The 25,850-nt window shown below is 43.0% G+C and overlaps 1 protein-coding gene across 11 annotated transcripts in view; it reads left to right on the plus strand.

The window, feature by feature from the left end:
* Positions 1-25,034, plus strand: part of ptprub (protein tyrosine phosphatase receptor type Ub) — a 361,002-nt gene extending 335,968 nt beyond the window's left edge. For 7 of the 11 annotated variants that reach the window (XM_090229389.1, XM_090229392.1, XM_036973950.2 and 4 more), the window contains 3 exons: positions 691-848; positions 14,106-14,241; positions 16,615-25,034. In XM_090229389.1, coding sequence (XP_090085515.1) covers positions 691-848; positions 14,106-14,241; positions 16,615-16,683 — 363 coding nt within the window. In that variant the 3' untranslated portion in view covers positions 16,684-25,034. The remainder of the gene's footprint in view (positions 1-690; positions 849-14,105; positions 14,242-16,614) is intronic. The other 4 variants (XM_090229391.1, XM_090229393.1, XM_090229388.1 and 1 more) reach the window with 1 other exon arrangement.
* Positions 25,035-25,850: the final 816 nt, after the last annotated feature.

Consider the following 25,850-nt stretch of genomic DNA (forward strand, 5'->3'; position numbering starts at 1 on the left):
CTGTGTGTGGGTGTGTAAATGAGTAGGTGTGTTGCATCACTGTCAACCAGATTGGCACTTCCATGCGAGGCCTGTCCCTGCTGGTAGGCTGTGTGACAGGAGGTGCCCATAACCACCCTCAGAGTGGCATCCTCCTTTCCCCAATCTACCCCTCCTGTCATCCCTCCTCACCTACACTACCTCTCTCCTCCACACTGCACTGTCAAACAGCACCTCACACAACCCGGAACAATGAAACCCACAGATATCATAGTGTGGGGAAATTATGTGTTTGTGTGAAACTAGGGTGTGTGCATGTGTTTGTGTGTGAGAGAGAAATAGGTCCATAGAGAATCTGAAAATCCCACTTCCATGATTGTAACTTCTCCTTGCATCCTATTTGTTTGCGTTAGTCCAATCTGCATGACTTACAGTGCATCCCTAGCTCCTGCGTGTAGGGCTGGAGGCTGTTATATCTGTCACGTGTGCCCCTGCAGCAGCAGTGATATTAATGCAGGTGCTAGTATGGGCTATAGCTCTGAGCACACAGGGACATCTCCCTTTCCCATCCCAGGTCTCAGTCTCACCAGCAGACTATAAATCTCACACACACTTATTGACACACATGAACTAGCAACACACAGGCAGGAGCTCATGCACATACACACACATTCAGGTCTCATAAGCTTCATGTTTTCTTTCTGTCCTTAGCTCCAGGAGGGCCAGCTGGTGGTGTGTCAGTTCCAGTTCCTGCGCTGGTCAGCCTACCGCGACGTGCCCGACTCCAAGAAGGCCTTCCTCAGCCTGCTGGCTCATGTGCACAAGTGGCAGAGGGAGTGTGGAGATGGCCGCACCGTTGTCCACTGCCTGTGAGTTTTCCTGACAATCTGACACACACACAAGTGAAACACATGCACGAACGCAATCACTGACATACAAGCACACACACAGACACAGACATACACAGGTAGCCTAGTGGTTAGAGCATTGGGCTAGTAACCGAAAGGTTGCTGGATCGAATCCCCGAAATGACAAGGTAAAAATCTGTCATTCTGCCCCTGAGCAAGGCAGTTAACCCACTGTTCCCCGGTAGGCCGCCGTTGTAAATAAGAATTTGTTCTTAACTGACTTGCCTAGTTAAATAAAGGTAAAAAATACACAAACATACACACACAACAGCAGTACTCCAAGCATAGTTCATCACAGACTGGAGGTCAGCTTGGCCTTCACCTAATCAAACACCAGCCATCAACATAGCTAACACCCAATCACAGACAATGAAGTAAACACCAGTTCATAATGCTCAAAGCCAATCAGGTACCAACCTTCAGGAACGCACCTGCCCAATAAACAACTACAGACCAACAACTACAGACCAACCCTCAGGACATACACCAATCAGTGTAAGAGGTGGTTTGAGCAGTAAGCATGACGCCACATGGCTTCTTGGCTGAATTGCACTGTACTCTCCTCAGGACCTGACTGAATATGGAGCCTTATGCACATTGCTGAACCATGACACGTGCGCCTCCACCACCACAGTCCAAAAACACATCACTCAGTCCTGTCACACAGCATTACCCACTGCAACCGGGAAAGAGATTATGGCGATGAAATCAATTATAGCTTAATACAGAATGTGCCGGCTCTCACGATAGTAAATTCCAGGCTGCCAAACTGCTGACGCCGATTGATTACCTTAATATTGCCCATATTGGCTGCCGTGGCGACTGGGCGCCTGCCTTCCCAGGGTGCATGTCAGGAATGAGAATGCGGCCTCGCCTCCTTTGTTTATTAATGTTCCTTTAGCCTATGATGATAACCCAGACCATCTAGCGCCACAAAATGCCACACACAACAAGCTTACTGGACCCTGTCCTCGCATTTCAAGGCCGCGTCGAGACAATGACTTATCAGTGACTGCTCAGATAATCCCTACCATTTTGTTGCTGAGCTGTTGTAGTGCTACTGCAAATGTACATTTTCCCAGAGGTGTTCACATTCATAATGTAAGTAACCTAATTTATGTTCATCTAAATGCCTCTGTCAAAACAACAGCTATTCTCAGCAGTAAGCAATGTGCCTATGAACCTAAGTTATACTGTTAGCACTGAAACGTTTTGCCCTAGTAAGAAGCCCACTGTGAGTAGTTCACCCTGCACAATCAGCTGTACAGTTGTAGCAATATATGGTTATAACATCTACAGAAGAGTCAGGAATGCCAACGGAGGAGGTATTGCTGTTTATATTCAGAGTCATATTCCTGTAATGCTTAGAGGATCTCATGTCAAATGCTGTTGAAGTAATATGGCTAAATGTTCACCTGCCTCACCTAAAGCCTATTCTTGTGGGAAGTTTCTATAGACCACCAAGTGCTAACAGTCAGTATCTGGATGATATGTGTGAAATGCTTGATAATGTAGGTGACATCAATAGGGGTATGTTCTGGGTGACCTAAATATTGACTGGCTTTCATCAAACTCAAGAAAAAGCTTCACACTGTAACCAGTGTCTGCAAACTGGTTCAGGTTATCAGTCAACCTACCAGGGTATTTACAAACAGAACAGGAACTAAATCATACACTTGTATTGACCACATCTTTACTAATGCCGCAGAAATCTGCTCTTAAGCAGTATCCAAACCCATCCGATGTAGTGATCATAATACAGTATATCCATATCTAGGGAAAAACAAAGTTCCAAAGACTGGACCTAAAAAAGTGTATGTGATCATACAAGAGGTTTAGCAATGATTCCTATGTTGAAGATGTGAAAAATATTTGTTGGTCTGATGTGTGTAATGAGGAATATCATGACGCTGCACGAAATTGCTTCTTCCTGTTACTGACAAGCATGCAACCATAAAGAAATGGACTGTTAAAAATTCCAAATCCCCATGGAAAGATGATTAATTGAAACACTGTATGGCTCAGAGGAATGAGGCTAAGGGAATAGCAGATAAGTCTGGCAACACAGCAGATTGGCAAACATAGAGTAGCTGAAAGTTTATCATAAATCCTTCTCCCCTGAATTCTGCAAATTACAAAAAGTACAAGAACAAATTTGTGACTAGTTTCAGGCAACTAGGCGTATGTTGCTGGTCACTACTTCACAGGAGAGCCATTTGAGCATAAGCTTTTTATTTAAAATGTTTTTGTGCAGAAATGCCTTCTGGAACATGTGAACTTTCATGTGCCTTAATAAGAAACTTGTATGCAATCTGTAAATATGTATAAAATTGTTAAATTATAAACCTAGTTGATTTAGCCACAGAAAAAGTAAGCAACCTTACCGCTAGCCATGTTTGGCTGAGATAATGAGTGGGCTGCACATGCCAAGAGAAATTCGTATTGGTCTGCCATGTAGCACACTTCTGTCTATTTGTGCTGGTTAGTATGTGTAGCTAATCCTGTCTAACGCAGCTTTTTATGTATGTATGTATATATATATCTCATATTAGATCTGCAGAAGTGTTGCTCTCCACTTTCTGGAGGCCCATATTTTGAAATCAGCAGAATTAGAGTATGATAGCTAAGGAGATAGTTTGAAGATGCAATGTGGAGATTTCTCTAAGGGCAACCATGGCATCCGTGACAGAGAGGAAGATGCGTCCATCCATGTGTATGGGTAAGATAGTCTAGAGAGCTACATTTTCAGAAATTACACTTTTCTAATTGTCAGAAAGTAATTTGCATTTCAGGTTAGAGTACTGTTAGCTAGCTTGCTAGCAAATGTTACATTTATGATCTGTGTAGTAATATTATTCGTATCTCAGAGTCATTTGCTTTGATAGTTTATAGCCTAATGTTAGCTATCTAACATTGAACCTGGTTGGTTAGCTACCTCCAAATTCATACAAGGTAGTAAGGTCATGAGTTGGGATTATGGTTCAGTGATTAGCTAGCTAGCTACATGTCATAACAATCGACTCCACAATGCAAGTATCCATTTCAATAGAATGTTAATGATGTCACTGCGACAACTGTTGTTTGACATAGCTGGTAAATTCCCTCTGGCTATCTACTCCGATTTCAGAGCACTCTCGTCTGAGTGTGCCAGAGCACAGAATAACTGACAAATCTATGAAGGCTCAACACCCGTTGAATATGGTCAGTAAACGTTGGCAAAAAAGCGTAAATTGTTACCAGCAGCACAGTTGCAGTCACCAACCTTCTGGATAACAAAAAAAAAAACATTTTAACCAGCTCTGCTAGGGCGAGTAAAATGGTCAGAGTGAGCTGTTCTCTCATTTGTGTCTAGAAGTACAGTGGTTGTGTAACCTTTATTTAACTAGGCAAGTCAGTTCACTTCCGGCGCCGACAGAGATGGCCGCCTCGCTTCGCGTTCCTAGGAAACTATGCAGTTTTTTGTTTTTTTACGTGTTATTTCTTACATTAGTACCCCAGGTCATCTTAGGTTTCATTACATACAGTCGAGAAGAACTACTGAATATAAGATCAGCATCAACTCACCATCAGTACTACCAAGAATATGTTTTTCGCGACGCGGATCCTGTGTTCTGCCTTACAAACAGGACAACTGAGTGGATTCCATGCAGCGACCCAAAAAAAAAACAACTCCGATAAAGAGGGAAACGAGGCGGTCTTCTGGTCAGACTCCGGAGACGGGCACACCGTACACCACTCCCTAGCATTCTCTTGACAACAAGGTTGATGAAATCCGAGCAAGGGTAGCATTCCAGAGGGACATCAGAGACTGTAACGTTCTTTGCTTCACGGAAACGTGGCTCACTGGAGAGACTCTATCCGAAGCGGTGCAGCCAACGGGTTTCTCCACACATCGCGCAGACAGAAACAAACATCTTTCTGGTAAGAAGAGGGGCGGGGGCGTATGCCTTATGACTAACGTGACATGGTGTGATGAAAGAAACATACAGGAACTCAAATCCTTCTGTTCACCTGATTTAGAATTCCTCACAATCAAATGTAGACCGCATTATCTACCAAGAGAATTCTCTTCGATTATAATCACAGCCGTATATATCCCCCCCCAAGCAGACACATCGATGGCTCTGAACGAACTTTATTTAACTCTTTGCAAACTGGAAACCATTCATCCGGAGGCTGCATTCATTGTAGCTGGGGATTTTAACAAGGCTAATCTGAAAACAAGACTCCCTAAATTTTATCAGCATATCGATTGCGCAACCAGGGGTGGAAAGACCTTGGATCATTGTTACTCTAACTTCCGCGACGCATATAAGGCCCTGCCCCGCCCCCCTTTCGGAAAAGCTGACCACGACTCCATTTTGGTGATCCCTGCCTACAGACAGAAACTAAAACAAGAGGCTCCCACGCTGAGGTCTGTCCAACGCTGGTCTGACCATGCTGACTCCACACTCCAAGACTGCTTCCACCACGTGGACTGGGACATGTTTCGTATTGCGTCAGACAACAACATTGACGAATACGCTGATTCGGTGTGTGAGTTCATTAGAACGTGCGTTGAAGATGTCGTTCCCATAGCAACGATTAAAACATTCCCTAACCAGAAACCGTGGATTGATGGCAGCATTCGTGTGAAACTGAAAGCGCGAACCACTGCTTTTAAACAGGGCAAGGTGTCTGGTAACATGACCGAATACAAACAGTGCAGCTATTCCCTCCGCAAGGCTATCAAACAAGCTAAGCGTCAGTACAGAGACAAAGTAGAATCTCAATTCAACGGCTCAGACACAAGAGGCATGTGGCAGGGTCTACAGTCAATCACGGACTACAGGAAGAAATCCAGCCCAGTCACGGACCAGGATGTCCTGCTCCCAGGCAGACTAAATAACTTTTTTGCCCGCTTTGAGGACAATACAGTGCCACTGACACGGCCTGCAACGAAAACATGTGGTCTCTCCTTCACTGCAGCCGAGGTGAGTAAGACATTTAAACGTGTTAACCCTCGCAAGGCTGCAGGCCCAGACGGCATCCCCAGCCGCGCCCTCAGAGCATGCGCAGACCAGCTGGCCGGTGTGTTTACGGACATATTCAATCAATCCCTATACCAGTCTGCTGTTCCCACATGCTTCAAGAGGGCCACCATTGTTCCTGTTCCCAAGAAAGCTAAGGTAACTGAGCTAAACGACTACCGCCCCGTAACACTCACTTCCGTCATCATGAAGTGCTTTGAGAGACTAGTCAAGGACCATATCACCTCCACCCTACCTGACACCCTAGACCCACTCCAATTTGCTTACCGCCCAAATAGGTCCACAGACGATGCAATCTCAACCACACTGCACACCGCCCTAACCCATCTGGACAAGAGGAATACCAATGTGAGAATGCTGTTAATTGACTACAGCTCGGCATTCATCACCATAGTACCCTCCAAGCTCGTCATCAAGCTCGAGACCCTGGGTCTCGACCCCGCCCTGTGCAACTGGGTACTGGACTTCCTGACGGGCCGCCCCCAGGTGGTGAGGGTAGGCAACAACATCTCCTCCCCGCTGATCCTCAACACTGGGGCCCCACAAGGGTGCGTTCTGAGCCCTCTCCTGTACTCCCTGTTCACCCACGACTGCGTGGCCACGCACGCCTCCAACTCAATCATCAAGTTTGCGGACGACACAACAGTGGTAGGCTTGATTACCAACAACGACGAGACGGCCTACAGGGAGGAGGTGAGGGCCCTCGGAGTGTGGTGTCAGGAAAATAACCTCACACTCAACGTCAACAAAACTAAGGAGATGATTGTGGACTTCAGGAAACAGCAGAGGGAACACCCCCCTATCCACATCGATGGAACAGTAGTGGAGAGGGTAGCAAGTTTTAAGTTCCTCGGCATACACATCACAGACAATCTGAATTGGTCCACTCACACAGACAGCATTGTGAAGAAGGCGCAGCAGCGCCTCTTCAACCTCAGGAGGCTGAAGAAATTCGGCTTGTCACCAAAAGCACTCACAAACTTCTACAGATGCACAATCGAGAGCATCCTGGCGGGCTGTATCACCGCCTGGTACGGCAACTGCTCCGCCCTCAACCGTAAGGCTCTCCAGAGGGTGGTGAGGTCTGCACAACGCATCACCGGGGGCAAACTACCTGCCCTCCAGGACACCTACACCACCCGATGTCACAGGAAGGCCATAAAGATCATCAAGGACATCAACCACCGAGCCACTGCCTGTTCACCCCGCTATCATCCAGAAGGCGAGGTCAGTACAGGTGCATCAAAGCTGGGACCGAGAGACTGAAAAACAGCTTCTATCTCAAGGCCATCAGACTGTTAAACAGCCACCACTAACATTGAGTGGCTGCTGCCAACACACTGACACTGACTCAACTCCAGCCACTTTAATAATGGGAATTGATGGGAAATGATGTAAATATATCACTAGCCACTTTAAACAATGCTACCTTATATAATGTTACTTACCCTACATTATTCATCTCATATGCATACGTATATACTGTACTCTATATCATCGACTGTATCCTTATGTAATACATGTATCACTAGCCACTTTAAACTATGCCACTTTGTTTACATACTCATCTCATTTGTACATACTGTACTCGATACCATCTACTGTATCTTGCCTATGCTGCTCTGTACCATCACTCATTCATATATCCTTATGTACATATTCTTTATCCCCTTACACTGTGTACAAGACAGTAGTTTTGGAATTGTTAGTTAGATTACTTGTTGGTTATTACTGCATTGTCGGAACTAGAAGCACAAGCATTTCGCTACACTCGCATTAACATCTGCTAACCATGTGTATGTGACAAATAAAATTTGATTTGATTTGATTTGAAGAACAAATCTTATTTACAATGACGGCCTACCAGGGAACAGTGGGTAAACTGCCTTGTTCAGAGGCAGAACGACAGACCTTGTTAGCTCGGGGATTCTGGCCCAACACTCTAACCACTAACACACCTGCCGCTCCTTCTTCCTTTAAAAGTTGCATCATACTGCAGCACACATTGCGGTCTGCCGCAGAATTCTATGGCACTTTATTTAATTGTCAGCCATTGTTACCATTAATGCTAGTTAGTGCTAGTTTAACCACCAGAGGGCATCTTGGAGAAGCATTTGATAGCCTTCAATATTGGCTATACTAGAGAATTTAAAACCTTTTTTTGTAAGAACATAGTATATGGGATTGATTTTAAGGGATTTAGCCTAATTCATTTGATTAATATTATGGTGTTTCTAATCTAAGAAAAACAAAACCCTCAGGGTTTCTGTTAGGATGAAACAAAAAATATAGCACTGTACAACGTGGCGGTCGGGAGTAGGCTACAGTCTTAAGAGCATAACATTTCCACACCCTAATTGTAGTCTAACCAATACCCAAACGGAGATTCAGTGAAAATAAAAATGTCATTTGTTTATTAGATCAGTCCCCATGCTTGTGCGAAACGGTGCTGAAGTACTTGACCACCGCTGGAAGCTGCAGTGGAGCGGGTTGAGAGCTTCAAGTTCCTCGGTGTGACTTAAAATGGTCCACACACACTCTCACAGTCACCTCAGGAGGTTGAAATGTTTAACATGGGCTGTTAAATCCTCAAAAGTTATACAGCTGTACCATTGAGAGCATCTTGACTGGCTGATTACTGCTTGGTATGGCAATAGCACCACCCTAAATCGCATGGCACTACAGAGGGTGGTGTGGACAGCCCAGTACATCACTGGGACCGAGCTCCCTGCCATCCAGGACCTCTATATCAGGCAGCGTGAAAGGAAGGCTCAGAGAATCGTTAAAGACTCCAGCCACCCAAGCCATAGAGACTGTTCTCTCTGCTTCTTTACGTGGTACCGGTGCATCAAGTCTGATACCAACAGACTCCTGAACAGCTTCTATCCCCAAGCCATTAGACTGCTAAATAAGTAACTAAATAGCTTACAAAATGGCTACATGGATTATCTGAATTGACCCTTTTATTTTATTTTTGCACTCCACACTCATGCACACCGACACTTCAAAACGCGTGCAAACACTCACTTCATCATTTGCTCACACACACATAATATGCACATGCAACTCTGTTTATCATATATCCTGATGCCTAGTCATCTTACCCCTAAAGTGACATAGAGTGGGGCAAAAAAGTATTTAGTCAGCCACCAATTGTGCAAGTTCTCCCACTTAAAAAGATGAGAGGCCTGTAATTTTCATCATAGGTACACTTCAACTAAGACAGACAAAATGAGAAAAAAAATCCAGAAAATCACATTGTAGGATTTTTAATGAATTTATTTGCAAATTATGGTGGAAAATAAGTATTTGGTCAATAACAAAAGTTTATCTCAATACTTTGTCATTGCCAACAAAGGGTATATAACAGAGATCAAATGTTTTCTGTAAGTCTTCACAAGGTTTTCACACACTGTTGCTGGTATTTTGGCCCATTCCTCCATGCATATCTTCTCTAGAGCAGTGATCTTTTGGGGCTGTTGCTGGTCAACACGGACTTTCAACCCCATAGAAAATCTTTGGAGGGAGTTGAAAGTCCTTCTTAGCTAGGCTAGGCCACTCCAGGACCTTGAAATCCTTCTTACGAAGCCACTCCTTCGTTGCCCGGGCGGTGTGTTTGGCATTATTGTCATGCTGAAAGACCCAGCCACGTTTCATCTTCAATGCCCTTGCTGATGGAAGGAGGTTTTCACTCAAAATCTCACGATACATGGCCCCGTTCATTCTTTCCTTTACACGGATCAGTCGTCCTGGTCCGTTTGCAGAAAAACAGCCCCAAAGCATGATGTTTCCACCCCCATGCTTCACAGTAGGTATGGTGTTCTTTGGATGCAACTCAGCATTCTTTGTCTTCCAAACACGACGAGTTGAGTTTTTACCAAATGTTCTATTTTGGTTTCATCTGACCATATGACATTCTCCCAATCTTCTTCTGGATCATCCAAATGCTCTACTGGCTTAAGCAGGGGGACACGTCTGGCACTGCAGGATTTGAGTCCCCTGGCGGCGTAGTGTGTTACTGATGGTAGGCTTTGTTACTTTGGTCCCAACTCTCTGCAGGTCATTCACTAGGTCCCCCCGTGTGGTTCTGGGATTTTTGCTCACCGTTCTTGTGATCCTTTTGACCCCACGGGGTGAGATCTTGCGTGGAGCCCCAGATCGAGGGAGATTATCAGTGGTCTTGTATGTCTTCCATTTCCTAATAATTGCTCCCACAGTTGATTTCTTCAAACCAAGCTGCTTACCTATTGTAGATTCAGTCTTCCCAGCCTGGTGCAGGTCTACATTTTTGTTTCTGGTGTCCTTTGACAGCTCTTTGGTCTTGGCCATAGTGGAGTTTGGAGTGTGACTGTGAGAGCCAGAAATCTTGCTTGTTTGTAGGTGAACAAATACTTATTTTCCACCATAATTTGCAAATAAATTCATAAAAAATGTGATTTTCAGGATTGTTTTTTCTCATTTTGTCTGTCATAGTTGAAGTGTACCTATGATGAAAATTACAGGCCTCTCATCTTTTTAAGTGGGATAACTTGCATAATTGGTGGCTGACTAAATACTTTTTTCCCCCACTCTATCGCTCCAGTATTCCTGCGCATTGTTAATTTGGTACTGGAACTGACTGACCCTGTAGATAGTATGCTTACTTTCTCGTGTTCTTCTTATTTCATATTTTTCACGTGTTTTTGTTCTACCTTGTGTTATTTTTAGGATTGCATTGTTATTGATTACTGTATTGTTGAGTTTTGCGCTTGCAAGAAAATATTTCACTGTACTTGTGCACGTGAAATTAAAACTTGAAACTTAAATGGGGGGATGCGTGTGGGCCTATTCCAGTATGAAATGCAGTACTTTGAAATGGGGAATCCTTGAATCAATGCTGCTGCTCTTATAGTAGAGTCACAATCATGTGTGGAACAGAAATGAATACACTCTTGGTATTTTTTTAGATTTATCATAAGTTTTTGACATGGTTGATCATGAAGTACTACTTTCTAAATTGCATTATCATGGTTTTCATGATTATACACTACATGACCTATAGTGTGTGGACATCTGCTTGTTGAACATCTCATTCCAAAATCATGGGCAGTTGTCCCCACCTTTGTTATAACAGCCTTGACTCTTCTGGTAAGGCTTTCCATTAGATGTTGGAACATTGCTGCGGGAACTTGCTTCCATTGAGCCACAGAATGAGTGAGGTCGGGCACTTATGTTGGGCGATGAAGCCTGGCTCGCAGTCTGCATTCCAATTCATCCCAAAGGTGTTTGATGGGGTTGAGGTCAGGGCTCTGTGCAGGCCAGTCAAGTTCTTCCACACCAATCTCGACAAACCATTTCTCTATGGACCTCGCTTTGTGCATGGGGGCATTGTTATGTCCCTAAACTGTTTCCACAAAGTTGTAAGCACAAAATCGTCTATAATGTCATTTTATGATATAGCGATTTCCCTTCACCGTACTGTGTGCGGCTGCTTGGCCATGGAAAGCCATTTCATAAGCTCCCGACGAACAGTTATTGTGCTGACGTTGCTTCCAGAGTCAGTTTGGAACTTGGTAGTGAGTGTTGCAACTGAGGACAGACGATTTTTACACGGTCCCGTTCTGTGAACTAACACTTTGCTGCTGAGCTGTTGTTACTCCTAGAAGTTTTCACTTCACAATAACAACACTTACAGTTGACCGGGGCAGCTGACTTCTTGGAAGGTGGCATCCTATGATGGTGCTACGTTGAAAGTCACTGAGCTCTTCAGTAAGCCCATTCTACGGCCAATGTTTGTCTATGGATTTTATACACCTGTCAGCAGCGGGTGGGGCTGAAATGGCCAAATCCACTCATTTGAAGGGGTGTCCACATACTTTTATATATAGTGTACATATAATTGGCTATATAGTTATGTTTTTGATAGAGAACAGTCTGTTTATGCAAACAGCTCTGCAACTACCAAGGCTAAGATATCCTGTGGTGTGCCACAGGGTTTGTTATTCCTAATCTATATCAATGCCCTTGCTGCTGTGTCTTCTACTGTACATATAGTGTACATATAATTGGCTATATAGTTATGTTTTTGATAGAGAACAGTCTGTTTATGCAAACAGCTCTGCATCTACCAAGGCTAAGATATCCTGTGGTGTGCCACAGGGTTTGTTATTGCTAATCTATATCAATGCCCTTGCTGCTGTGTCTTCTACTATACATCCCATTTTCTTTGCTGACGATACCAATTTGATTTTATCACACTAATTGTGATTCACTTATTAATAAAGCCAACTCAGGCATGGACAAATTTTCTGAACAAATTATATTTAAATGTTTAAAAAAACCTACTTTATTGTATTTACTAGTAAGAATAAGAAATTAGCCAGAATCCCATTTGGTGGGAATGAAATGGAACAAGTCAGTTCCAGAGTTTTAATTGATGAAAAGTTGTCCTGGAAAGATCGTATTCAATTTGTCTGCAGCAAAGTGATGAAATCTGTTGGTATCATCGGAAAGATTAGTGGTTTGGTTCATCAGGTAAGCTAACTCTATACCATAGCTTAATTTAAACATATCTCATTTACTGTAATATTGTCATTCTTTGTCAGGGAGTCTTGGTGGTTCCAAACTTCATCCATTTAAGGATAATAGAGGCCACTGTGTTCTTGAGGATCTTCAATGCTGCAGAAATGTTTTGGTACCCTTCCCCAGATCTGTGCCTCGACACAATCATGTCTTGGAGCTCTATGGCTTGGTTTAGTTTTATTACTGTGGGACCTTATATAGACAGGAGTGTGCTTTTCCAGATCATGTCCAAGCAATTGAATTTACGACAGGTGGACTCCAATCAAGTTGTAGAAACATCTCAAGGATGATCAATGGACACAGAATGCACCTGAGCTCAATTTCTGAATACTTATGTGAATAAGGTATTTCTGTTCTTTTTTTAACAACACATGTTTTCGCTTTGTCATTATGGGTTATTGTGTGTAGATTGCTTTTCATTTTTATGTATTTATATATTTTAGATTAGGTTTGTAAAGTAGCAAAATGTAGAGAAAGCCATGGGGTTTGAATACTTTCTGAAGACATTTTGTCTGCAACAGTAAAGTACATAAATTACACTTTTAGCTCCAGTCCGTTTTAGAATGGGTAACTAGCAATAGCCTGGTGCTAAATATCTCAAAAACTCACAGCATCATTTTTGGAACAAATCACTCGCTCAACCCTAAACCTCATTTGGATCTATTATTGAATAATGTGGCTATTGAGCAAGTTGAATAGACTAAACTGCTGGGTGTCACCCTAGATAGCTTTCTATCATGGTCAAAACATATAGAAGCAATGGTTTCTAAAATGGGAAGAGGTCTGTCCATGATAAGGAATTGCTCTGCTTTCTTGATATCTCAGTCAACCAGACAGGTCCTACAGACCCTACTTTTGTCGCACCTGGACTGCTGTCCAATTGTGAGATCGGATGCGGCAAAGAAGTACATGGGAACATTTCACTTCGATGTACACAGAGGGCGAATGTCAATAACATGCATGTCAATCTCTCCTGGCTCAAAATTGGAGAGAAATTTACTGCATCACTATTGGTTGTTGTGCGAGGTGTTGATCTGTTGAAGGTAGCGATCTGTCTGTTCAAGCAGTTGGCACACAGTTCGGACACTTATTGTTATCACACAAGACATGCAACCAGAGGTCTCTTCACAGTCCAGGATAGAGGCTGGGAAACACACAGTATTAAATAGAGGCATGAAATTAATGGAACTCTCTGCCACCCCAGGTAACTCAAACTTGCAATAAAACCAGATTTAAGAAGAAAAAAAAAAGATAAAAAACCTTACGGGGATTGTGAAAAGAAGCACAGACATTTTTATGCATTTTGTATTGTATTATGTATGTGATACGTGGTTGGGATATGACTGTGATATGTGATTCTCGCCTGGCTATCTTAAGATGAATGCACTAGCTGTGGGCCACTCTGGATGGGAGCGTCTGCTGAATGGATAAATTGTAATGTAAATGTAGTGCTGCTATGTATATTTATGTATATTATGTATTTTATCTGTTATGTTTCCTGTTTGGACCCCAGGAAGAGTAGGGCAGCAGCTAATTGGAGATCCCAATGAATACAAAAATCCTAGCATCTTAACACTGAAGGTTGTGTTTCAACTCCTCCTTCTAACAACTCTTCCCTGTCTTATAGGAGCGGCGGTGGGCGCAGTGGGACATTCTGTGCCAGCACCATCCTGCTGGAGATGATCCAGTACCAGAACATGGTGGACATCTTCTACTCCGTCAAGACGCTCCGCAACTCCAAACCCAACATGGTGGAGTCACTGGTAGGTGCAGTGGGGCTGACCGGCTGCAATTTAGTTTTGCAGTATTTTAGCGATGACTATGAATGTGTCTGCCTTTGTTTAATCTGATTTGTATTACTATCCAGTATTATCAATTATATTTGTATTCAATCAATTAGGGGGGGGGGGCGAGGAATTCCGTCCTGGGTTAAGAGCGACATAAATGGAACGTCTACTTAATTATTTTCAGATAGAAAAACACCGTTCACCATGCACTTTAATTCACAACTTGATAAGATCTATTGATAAGAGCTAGGTAAATGAGTAATCCATTTGGATAAGGTGATTGTAAATATAAATTAGACTTATTTTAGATCTATTTTATCTTATGATCGCCGGATACAAATGTGAAACCAGTCATATGGCAGCAAAACTGAGGCATGTCAACATATACACTTTCCCAGAGTAAAGTTTATGAAAGGCTGTGCCATTATGCAGAATTTAAATTGAATGTATGGCCTTTTAACTTTGCAGGGCACTTTCAAATGTCATAATTATAGGCTACCCCGACTTTCTCTGTCTCATGTTAAATTTCAGTATCGACTGTCAGTAGGCCTTAAACCACACATATTCAGCGACCAATAAAATGTTATTTCATTTGATTTACTGTTAGTTCCCTACAGTTGATATAGCCTATATTATTACATTTAATTACATTGTTTTGTTTACCTTCATTTACTTCCTCTGTAAATGCTTCACGGCCGTTCGGTTGTTGCTGAGGATCATTACTAACAGTTGATAATATAAAAAAAAAAGACATGTAGGCAGTTTGAACCCGACACATGGCGCAATACTTGGCCTTGTTATCACACAGTTCTAGGGTTACTGCAGGCAACAGATGATATTCTCCCTATTTTAATTCTATGTACACTAATCTTCCAACATTACCATGGGTTGAAGAACTGAATGTGGCAATTTTCAGAATGAATCAAACCACTGTTTTCTTTTTTTCGTGCATAAAGGCTCTCCAAACCTGGTTTTATGATTCATAAATACTTTCCTAAACCTAAATAATCTACAAGATCAGTGTATTTTTTTTATCTACCAATTGGTGCTGAAATGGAGACGAATATGCAAATATTTAGAAGGCATTCTTTCATTGATCCCTCATATTCTGAACCTGTTTTTTTTATATATTCTAGTCTGTCTACAAAATTCTAACTATACTGAACACAAATCTAAATGCAACATGTGAAGCGTATGTACCATACGCATAAATTCAATTTTTCTCGAAAATGTTGTGCACAAATTTGTTTACATTCCTGTTAGTGAGCATTTCTCTTTTGCCAAGATAATCCATCCACCTTAAAGGTGTGGCATATCAAGAATCTGATTAAACAGCACGATCATTACACATGTGCATCTTGTGCTGGGGACAATAAAAGGCCACTCGAAAATGTGCCGTTTTGTCACACAGCACAATGCCACAGATGTCTCAAGTTTTGAGGGAGAGTGCAATTGGCATGCTGACTGCAGGAACGTCCACCAGAGCTGTTGCCAGAGAATTTTATGTTAATATATGTACCATTAGCCGCCTCCAACGTCATTTTAGAGAATTTGGCAGTACGTCCAACTGCCTCACAATAGCAGACCATGTGTAACCACGGCAGCCCAGGACCTCCACATCCGGCTTCTTTATGTGTGGGATCGTCTGAGACCAGCCATCCGGACAGCTGCTGAAACTGAGGAGTATTTCTGTCTGTAATAAAGCCCTTTTGTGGGGAAAAACGTATTCTGATTGGCTGGGCCTGGCTCCCCAGTGGGTGGGCCTGGCTCCCAAGTGGGTGGGCCTACGCCCATCCATGGCTGCGCCCCTGCCCAGTCATGTGAAATCCATAGATTAGGGTCCCAGGAATGTATTTAAATTGACCGATTTCCTTATGAGCTGTAACTCAGTAAAATCTTTGAAATTGTTGCATGTTGCGTTTATAAATGTTTTTGTTCCGCATAAAAGGAGCACCATATTTAACGGGATGATTTAAGATACTGTAAATGTACTGAAAGCCCTATTGAATGAAAACTCGATGAGAAAATCTGTTGGCCAGCAAGTGGGAGGGTTTTCAGCAATTGAATTACATTTATTCAGTGTGCAAGGTAGCCACACATGCAGAGCGCGTTACTTGAATGAAAAAGGTAAGTCCGAATACCAAATACTGCGAAGTGGTTGGGAAAGGCATCGGGATCGGGCCCAAGATTAAATTAAATTTCAATTCAAGACTTAAAAAGTTACCATTATTGAAGCTTTTTCAATTGTTAAGTTCCTGAGTTGGAGTTGAAATGGATTTGAGCCTAACCCTACATATCACTACCATTGCTGGTTTATGTAACTAATGCATGTATGTGTGTTTTCTGCAGGACCAGTACCGATTCTGCTACGACCTTATCCTGGAGTACTTGGACTGCATAGAAGATAGCATGAGATAGCAATGTTCCGTAGCTGGTGCATCTCGTGGGCTGTGACCGCTGACTGGGTTACATACCCTGTGACCCCCTCAACATTTACTTTATTGTTTGGATTAATGGGCCTAAACTGTTGTGAAGGACAACAATAGAAAAAAATAAAAAAAGGGGTAAGTGCTCCTCACTTTTAACCCTTAAATGTATAGCTGTGGTTTTGTTCATTTTATTGTTGACGTTGTTGTTTTCATTTCTGATACTTTCAGCTTCGTTTTTGTGCGTTTTTGGTCTTTGCCTCTACTGGAACTCTTTTGTGCGAAATGTTTTATTGTCGTCAATGATGGAGAAACATGAGAGAGTACAAAGTACCTGTGGAGAGGTCGCCCTGCCTTTCATAATTTTCTTCAAACATGAATGGCCTGGACAGTTTGTCTTGCTAAACTCTCTGCATGAAAGTGTTCCAGGTTTCTCCAAGAGCCACAGCAACTGCAGTGTACTGTGGTGAATACAAGATATCTCTACCGCAAACTGCCTTACCGTTTCCTAACACTGGGGAATATATAGTACAACTCAATGGAAGAATTTCAATGGGCTACATGAACAACAATGCTTTGTGTTACACATATGGCAGTGTTATGATAAATAGATGAGTCATTGAGACATAGGAGGATGAAGTACAATTTGATGTGTTTTCCGCTTTTTGTGATGGGCCATCCTGGTATGTCATAAGACTGATCCAATTCCCATGAAAAGGGATGCCTAACCTGTCACTTAATTTAATCGTGCCAATCCCACAGACTGACTTGAATCCTGTCTTCCACGTGTTCTACTCCTTCATGTTGATACATGTATAGTGCATTCTGAAAGTATTCAGACCCCTTGACTTTTTCCACATCCTTATTCTAACATGGATTACATAATTTTCCCCCTCATCAATCTACACACAATACCCCATAATGACAAAGCAAAAACAGTAAAAAAAAATATTTTTGCCAAACGGAAATACCTTATTTACAGACCCTTTGCTAACATCCTTGGGATGTTTCTACAACTTCATTGGAGTCCACCGGTGGTAAATTCAATTGATTAGACATGATTTCGAAAGGCACACACCTGTCCTACAGGTCCTACAGTTGACAGTGCATTACAGAGCAAAAACCAAGCCATGAGATCGAAGGATTTGTCCGTACAGCTCGCAGACAGGATTGTGTCGAGGCATAGATCTGGGAAAGGGTACCAAAACATTTATGCAGCATTGAAGGTCATCATTCTTAAATTGAAGAAGTTTGGAACCATCAAGACTTTTCCTAGGGCTTTTCTCCCCAAACGGGGGAGAAGGGCCTTAGTCTGGGAGGTGACCAAGAACCCAATGGTCACTCTGACAGAGCTCCAGAGTTCCTCTGTGGAGATGGGAGAACCTTCCAGAAGGACAACCATCTCTGCAGCTTTCCACCAATCGGGCATCTATGGTAGAGTGGCCAGACGGTAGCCACTCCTCAGTAAAAGGCACATGACAGCCCGCTTGGAGTTTTTCAAAGGCACCTAAAGACTCTCAGGCCCTGAGAAACAAGATTCTCTGGTCTAATGAAACCAAGATTGAACTCTTTGACCTGAATGCGAAGCGTAGCATCTGGGGGTAACCTGGCACCATCCCTACGGTGAAGCATGGTGGTGGCAGCATAATGCCGTGGGGATGTTTTTCAGTGGCAGGTACTGGGACACTAGTCAGGATTGCGGGAAAGATTAACGGAGCAAAGTACAGAGATTCTTGATGAAATCCTGCTCCAGAGCGTTCACCTCAGACTGGGGTGAAGGTTTAGCTTCCATCAGGACAACGACCCTAACCAAACAGCCAAGACAGCGCAGGAGTGGCTTCTGGGACAAGTCTCTTGATGTTCTTGAGTGGCCCAGCCAGAGCCCTGACTTGAACCCGATCGAACATCTCTGGAGACACCTGAAAATAGCTCTGCAGCTCTGACAGAGCTTGAGAGGCTCTGCAGAGTTGAATGGGAGAAACTCCCCAAATACAGGTGTGCCTAGCTTTTAGCTTCATACATAAGAAGACTCAAGGCTGTAGTCGCTGCAAAAGGTGCTTCAACAAAGCACTGAGTAAAGGGTCTGAATACTTATGTAAATGTAATATTTCAGTGTTTTATTTGTAATCAATTTACAAAAATGTCTAAAACCTGTTTTTGCTTTGTCATTATGGTGTATTGTGTTTAGATTGGAAAGGGGGAAAAAACAAATGAATCCCTTTTAGAATAAGGCTGTAACAAAATGTGGAAAAAGTCAGCGGGTCTAAATACTTTCTGAAGGCACTGTATTGGTAAAGCCACTGTTCTAAATGTGGAGGTGTACAATATGATGATCCCCTTATGCAGTGGTCTTGAAAGCAGTGCAGTTGTACAGATAGATTTAAGAGGCCGAGTCATTAGAGAAAGATGTACAGTATAAAACTGCCACTTTTTCTGTGACCACTTGTCTATATGGGCAGTCCTTGTAGGACATCTATGTTCTCTATCATTTAATGTGGTTTGACTCCCAGATAGGAATCCCTAAAGGGAATATAATTGAAGAGATACTCAAATACATTTAAATATAAATTGGACCAAGCTTCATAAATGTGCTCTTACTTTTATGTACCAATGTGTATTTATCTACCATGTTAGTCAAGTCGATAAGTACTGTACGGTGTATGCCACACATCTAATTTGTCCAATATGTTTTACTGTGCTGGGGACTCCATTGATGTTCACACCATGCTCAGTAGTTATAATTAAATAAACGGGGGGAGTGGAAAACCTGGTTTTCCCCAATCTGGACCTTGTTCCACAATATAGACTGGTGTAGCTAACCCATTAGACCCTGTCTGTATGAAAATACACAGCTCGTATATGCATGTTGGAATGTGTAGCCTATTAAATGATCTGTCCTGAGACCCTGATCCCAAATTAAATGAAAAGTGCCCATAACCCATAGAACACTAACATGAAGCAAATCCCCCTTGGGATTTTAAATATATAATTTGGTGGCTAAATCAAGGGTCAGTAAACCAGTATTGCAGTCTCTACTAATGCCCACTAAGTGAGAACATAAGCAGTTTGCTTTTTCTGCAGATGATCTCAGGGTCTTACTGTGCTGTAATGGTGGTGCAAATGTCACTCCTATTGACCAGGAGTTCCACCTCCTCTAAAAAGCCCTCTCCTGGGGACTGGGACCTTACAATGAGTGGCATTCGCCCCAACCACGGCAGCTAAGACAGACCCAGTCCCTGCTGGTTCTTAAATCTGCGGTCTGGTCAAAGCACCAGGATGGAGGAAGTAGAGAAAGAGACAGTATTCCAGACCCCAACAGGGTCTTAAAAATCTGACAGTTATGCATCTTTTTCATGCAAAACTGGATTAGAAAAATGTTAAGGTTTGCTAGTGCAGTGCTTCCTGGGTTCTGTTGGGCACTTCATGAACAAAAGGCAACATTGCTCGTCTTTGAAATCCCTGGAGTACAAAAGAAAGTGCCTGGACACTTACTTGAGGTTTGAGAGTATACGTGTACATATCGATGTATATTTACTGTATGTTCTGTGAATAATTCCTATCTGTTTGCCCAGAGTAATGATGTTCAGTAAGTGACCACAAAGCTGAATGTATTGTACATGACCATCATTCTAGTCCCATCTATACTTGGTTCAAACTTGCATCTTTTGTCCTGATCTTGTCTACATTCTGATTGTGCCCACATTTTGTGACCAGTGTAGACGATCAAAAGACACATTGTGAATCAGATCCTCCTGCCCACCTCAAGAGGTAGTCAGACACAATCTATCTGTAACAGAGAAACCATTTAAATCATAATTATTCATCAATCAAATGTATTTATGATGCCCTATTTACATCAGCCGATGTCACAAAGCGCTGTACAGAAACCCAGCCTAAAACCCCAAACAGCAAGCAATGCAGATATAGAAGCACGGTGGCTAGGAAAAACTCCCTAGAAAGGCCGGAACCTAGGAGGAAACCTAGAGAGGAACCAGGCTCTGAGGGGTGCCCATTCCTCTTCTGGCTGGGCCGGGTGGAGATTATAACAGAACATGGCCAAGATGTTCAAACGTTCATTGATGACCAGCACAGTCAGATAATAATAATCACAGTGGTTGGTCAGCAGGTCAGCACCTCAGGAAAAAATCTCAGTTGACTTTTCATAGCCGATCATTCAGAGTTAGAGACAGCAGGTGCGGTAGAGAGTGAGTCCAAAACAGAAGGACCAGGACAAGGTAGGACATCCAGTGAACAGGTCAGGGTTCCATAGCCGCAAGCAGAACAGTTTAAACTGGAGCAGCAGCATGACCAGGTGGACTGGGGACAGCAAGGAGTCATCAGGCCAGGTAGCCCTGAGGCATAGTCCTAGAGCTCGTGTCCTCCTAATGAAGAGAGAGAGAGAAAGAGAGAGAGAATTAGAGGGAGCATACTTAAATTCACAAAGGACACTGGATAAGACAGGAGAAATACTCCAGATATAACAGAAGGACCCTAGCCCCCCAACAAAAACTATTGCAGCATAAATACTAGAGGCTGAGACAGGAGGGGTCGGGAGACACAGGGCCCTGTCTGACGATACCCCCGGACAGGGCCAAACAGGCAAACAGCACAGCCCCCACACCACTAGAGGGATATCGGAGATGTCCCCCACTTCATGAACCCGAGGGGGGCGCCAACCCGGTCAGGAAGATCACGTAAGTGACTCAACCCACTCAAGTGACGCTTCCCTTCTAGGGACGGCATGGAAGAGCGCCAGTAACTGAGCCCCCGTAATAGGGTTTGATGTTAGAGAATCCCAGTGGAGAAAAGGGAACCGGCCAGGCAGAGACGGCAAGGGTGGTTTGTTGGTCCAGTGCCTTTCCGTTCACCTTCACACCCCTGGGCCAGATTACACTCAATCATAGGACCTACTGAAGAGATGAGTATTCAATAAAGAGTTAAAGGGCGAGACCGAGTCTGCTGTTTACTTAGAAATTCTAGGGACAGTAATGAGGCCTGCGTCTTGTGACCGTAGCGTACGGAGATACGAAGATTTAAAGAGGAGTCCGTAATTTGCTTTATTTTGATCATGATCTTTTGTCAAAGAAGTTCATGAATTTCTCACTGCTGAAGTGAAAGGCATCCCATCCTCCTTCTCTAGCTTTCCGACAGTATCAAAAATACATTTTGGATTGTTCTTATTCTCCTCAATTAAGTTGGAAAAATAGGATGATCGAGCAGCACTGCTCTTCGATACTGCACGGTACTGTCTTTCCAAGCGAGTCGGGAAGACTTCCAGTTTGGTGTAGCGCCATTTCCGTTCCAATTTTCTGGAAGCTTGCTTCAGAGATCGGGTATTTTCTGTATACCAGGTAGATTCTTATGACAAATGTTTTTTGTTTTTGGGGTGCCACTGCATCTAGGGTATTACGCAAGATTAAATTATTTTTGTTCTCTGAAGTCCTTGGGTAGGTGGAGGGAGTCTGGAAGGGCATCTAGGAGTCTTTGGGTCGTCTGAGAATTTATAGCACGGCTTTTGATGATCGTTGGTTGGGGTCTGAGCAGATTATTTGTTGCAATTGCAAACGTAAGAAAATGGTGGTCCGATAGTCCAGGATTATGAGGAAAAACATTAAGATCCACAATATTTATTCCACAGGAAAGCCTTTTGGAGTGGGTCTGTGGACCTTTCCATGTGAATATTACCTGCCATGACAACAAGGTCCGATAGGAATTCAGGGAACTCAGTGAGGAACGCTGTATACAGCCCAGGAGGCCTGTAAATAGTAGTTATAAAAAGTGATTGAGCAGGCTGCATAGATTTCATGACTTGAAGGACAAAAACGCACATTTTCTTTTTGTATATTGAAATTTGTAAATGTTAGCAACACCTCCGCCTTTGTGGGATGCGCGGAGGATATGGTCACTAGTGTAACCAGGAGGAGAGGCCTCATTTAACACAGTAAATTCATCAGGAACAAGCCATGTTTCAGTCAGGCCAATCACATCAAGATTATGATCAGTGGTTAGTTCATTGGCTATAACTTCCTTGGAAGTGAGGGGTCTAACATTAAGTAACGCTATTTTGAGCTGAGATATCACAATCTCTTTCAATAATGACAGGAATGGAGGAAGTCTTTAAATCCAGTGAGATTGCTAAGGCGAACACCACCATGTTTAGTTTTACCCAGCCTAGATCGAGGCACAGACACAGTCTCAATGGGGATAGCTGAGCTGACTACACTGACTATGCTAGTGGCTGACTCCAGTAAGCTGCCAGGGTGGCTAACAGCCTGCTGCCTGGCCTGCACCCTATCTCCTTGTGGAGTTAGAGCCCTGTTCATTGATAAGAGGAGAGCACCCCTCCAGCTAGGATGGAGTCAGTCACTTCTCAGCAGGCCAGGCGTGGTCCTGTTTGTGGGTGAGTCCCAGAAATAGGGCCAATTATCTACAAATTCTATCTTTTGGTGAAACCCTGCTGTATAGCTCATCACTCCCCCTAACTGGGAGGGGGCCAGAGACAATTACTCAATGCCGACACATCTTTCTAGCTGATTTACACGCTGAAGCTATGTTGTGCTTGGTGACCTGTGACTGTTTCATCCTAAAATCATTGGTGCCGACGTGGATAACAATATCCCTATACTCACCAGTTTTAGCCTTAGCCAGCACCATCTTCAGATTAGCCCTGCTACCGATGTAAACAGTGTTTGATTTCTGGATGATTATTTTTTAAGTCTAATACTGCAGGTCATGGAGTCGCCAATGACTTGGGTGTTCAATTTGTTAGAGCTAATGGTGGGAGGCTTCGGCGTCTCAGACCCCGTAACCGGTGGAGGAGAGACAAAAGAAGACTCTGACTCTGACTCCAACTCGTTGATTAATGGGGAGAACCGGTTTAAAGTTTCTGTCGGCTGAATCAGCGACACCGGTTGAGCATTCCTACAGCATTTCCTTCCAGAAGCCATGAGAAAATTGTCGAACTGCGGGGATTGTGTGAGGGGATTCATGCTACTATCTGTACTTATTGTTGGCACAGAAGCTGTTTCATACTTTCCTACACTTAAATTACCCTTGCCTAACGATTGCGTCTGAAGCTGGGCTATCCTCGCCGTTCTCCTGTATATTATGAGTACAGCGACTGCAATTAGAAGGCAATTATAGAAGGCATCATGTTAATGTTACTGCTTAGCTTCGGCTGGTGGAAGTTGTGTAGAACCATGTCCAGATAAAGTGTCCTGGGTGGAAAAAGTCAAGCGAGGGGAAAAATATGTATATAAAACGGTAATTAAAAAGTAAAAAACGTAAACAAGTCTACAATTCTTTGACAGATGGCACTATTGACTGATTACATAAATATGTCTTGCGTGCCCAATAAATAAATAATATTTTGAAAGAATAGCTGTGAAATAATTAGAATAAAGGAAGGGACCCGTAAATCTGGTCACAGTGCAGACAGTGGACAGATAAGACACAATTTATTTGATTTCTGCATTGTTGGGGTTAGAGCTTGCAAGAAAAGCATTTCACTGTACTTGAAACTTTTAATACCATGTGTAGACACATTTATGGAAGTGTGGGTACAATCAGAATGTAGACAAGATCAGGACAAAGGACCTATTTTAACACCAGGTATAAACCGGGTCTATGAGTTTAATGCAGTCAGATTATTTGCCACATTTTGCCAACGATCGTGGGCATTTTTCTCTGAGTGCCATTCCAAAGCCCCTTCTCTTAAAAAAACATGCCTCTGACCATTAACGCATGTGTGAATCCAAATGTTCAAATCAGTGTTCCTTTTTCTTCCACTTCAAAGACATTCTCATTTGTGTTACTTGGTTCTCTATTCAATCTGTAAAGCTGAAGCATTACAGATTCCGCCATAGAAATGTAAAGGTAATTTCCGATTGTGCCGACATTTACTGACGTTTACCATGAATGCAGTCTCTGCTAAAGCAGGAACATTACCTTAAAATTTAAATCACGCTGTAAAGTTGAATTTCACAGTGCAGATTGAATAGAGCCTTTGATTATAATTCTGATCTGCATCATTACTGTGTATTTCCACATAGCTGTCACAGTGTGAACTGAACGCAATTTACTTTTACTTTTTCAAAGCTCTCATCATGCTTTTGTAACGACAGTAATTGCTTGAGTGGGCCGCCTCCATTCGTTCCTTCTTGAGTGTTTTTGTATGATATTGGAACAAGAGTACTGTGTTTCTGACCATGTATTTGTGGGGCAGGGTGTGTATGTAAAAAGAGAGAGAGGGAGGCAAAGGAAAGGAAATATATTTGGCGGGTGGGAGTGGGTTTTTGTTCTGAAGAATAACAACCATCAACAATAAAAATGTATTGAGACAAAGGGCTACTTGTATCTTTGTGGTAAGTGTTTCCCATCATCTGGTATGACTTTACAGTCGTGTAAAGACAAATGATGATGTCATTCACTGCACTGTATAGTCTACTGTCCACTCAGCTCCAATGGCAAAGCATCTGTCTGCTTATGATCTCATGTTCTCCTCTCTGAAATGTACAGCACTGCAAATACTCTGTGGTTTTATTATGGTCTTGTCAGCAGGAGTGGAGAGAGCTGACAGCTGGAGAATGACTTCCTGTCTGTCTGTAGGGCCTTGACCCACTGTGGTTTCTACATACGGATGTGGTCTGTTAGCATCAGTGGCCCTGGATCAGATGACATCCGATCTCTCTCCCTTTCAAATGTTTTCACTCTTCCCATATTTTTCCCAATAAGTATCTCTTTGTCGTCATACCATTCTTCTCTCTCTCTGTGTCCTCAACTCTCCCTCTGTCCTAATCTCACCCTTTCCTCTCTCTCTTGCCTGCCCCTTATTCTGCATCTGTCCTAAGCTCTCTCTCTCTCTTTTCCCCCTCTCCTCACGGTTGAGGCTGTCCTCACGGTTGGTAAGGTATCTGGACTGCAAACTTCCTCCCTCAGCGTGGGCTATGGTGAATAATTCAGTGGGCCTGCAAAGTGATCCAGTGTTTAAGCAGAGAGACAAGCCAGATTAATTAGAGGACAAGACCCTGTCGAGTTGGGGGACAACTCCTGGCCACGTAGACATCGAATGTGATGTTATGTTCACTTAACTTTAAACCCCACGGGTATTTGGCCATGTCCGTATAACCGTACTTGCTTTCCAAATAGTAGGCATTTTGG

This window comes from Oncorhynchus mykiss, chromosome 3 (assembly GCF_057628025.1).
Source record: "Oncorhynchus mykiss isolate SJ-2025 chromosome 3, ASM5762802v1, whole genome shotgun sequence".
In the NCBI taxonomy this organism is placed as follows: Eukaryota; Metazoa; Chordata; class Actinopteri; order Salmoniformes; family Salmonidae; genus Oncorhynchus; species Oncorhynchus mykiss.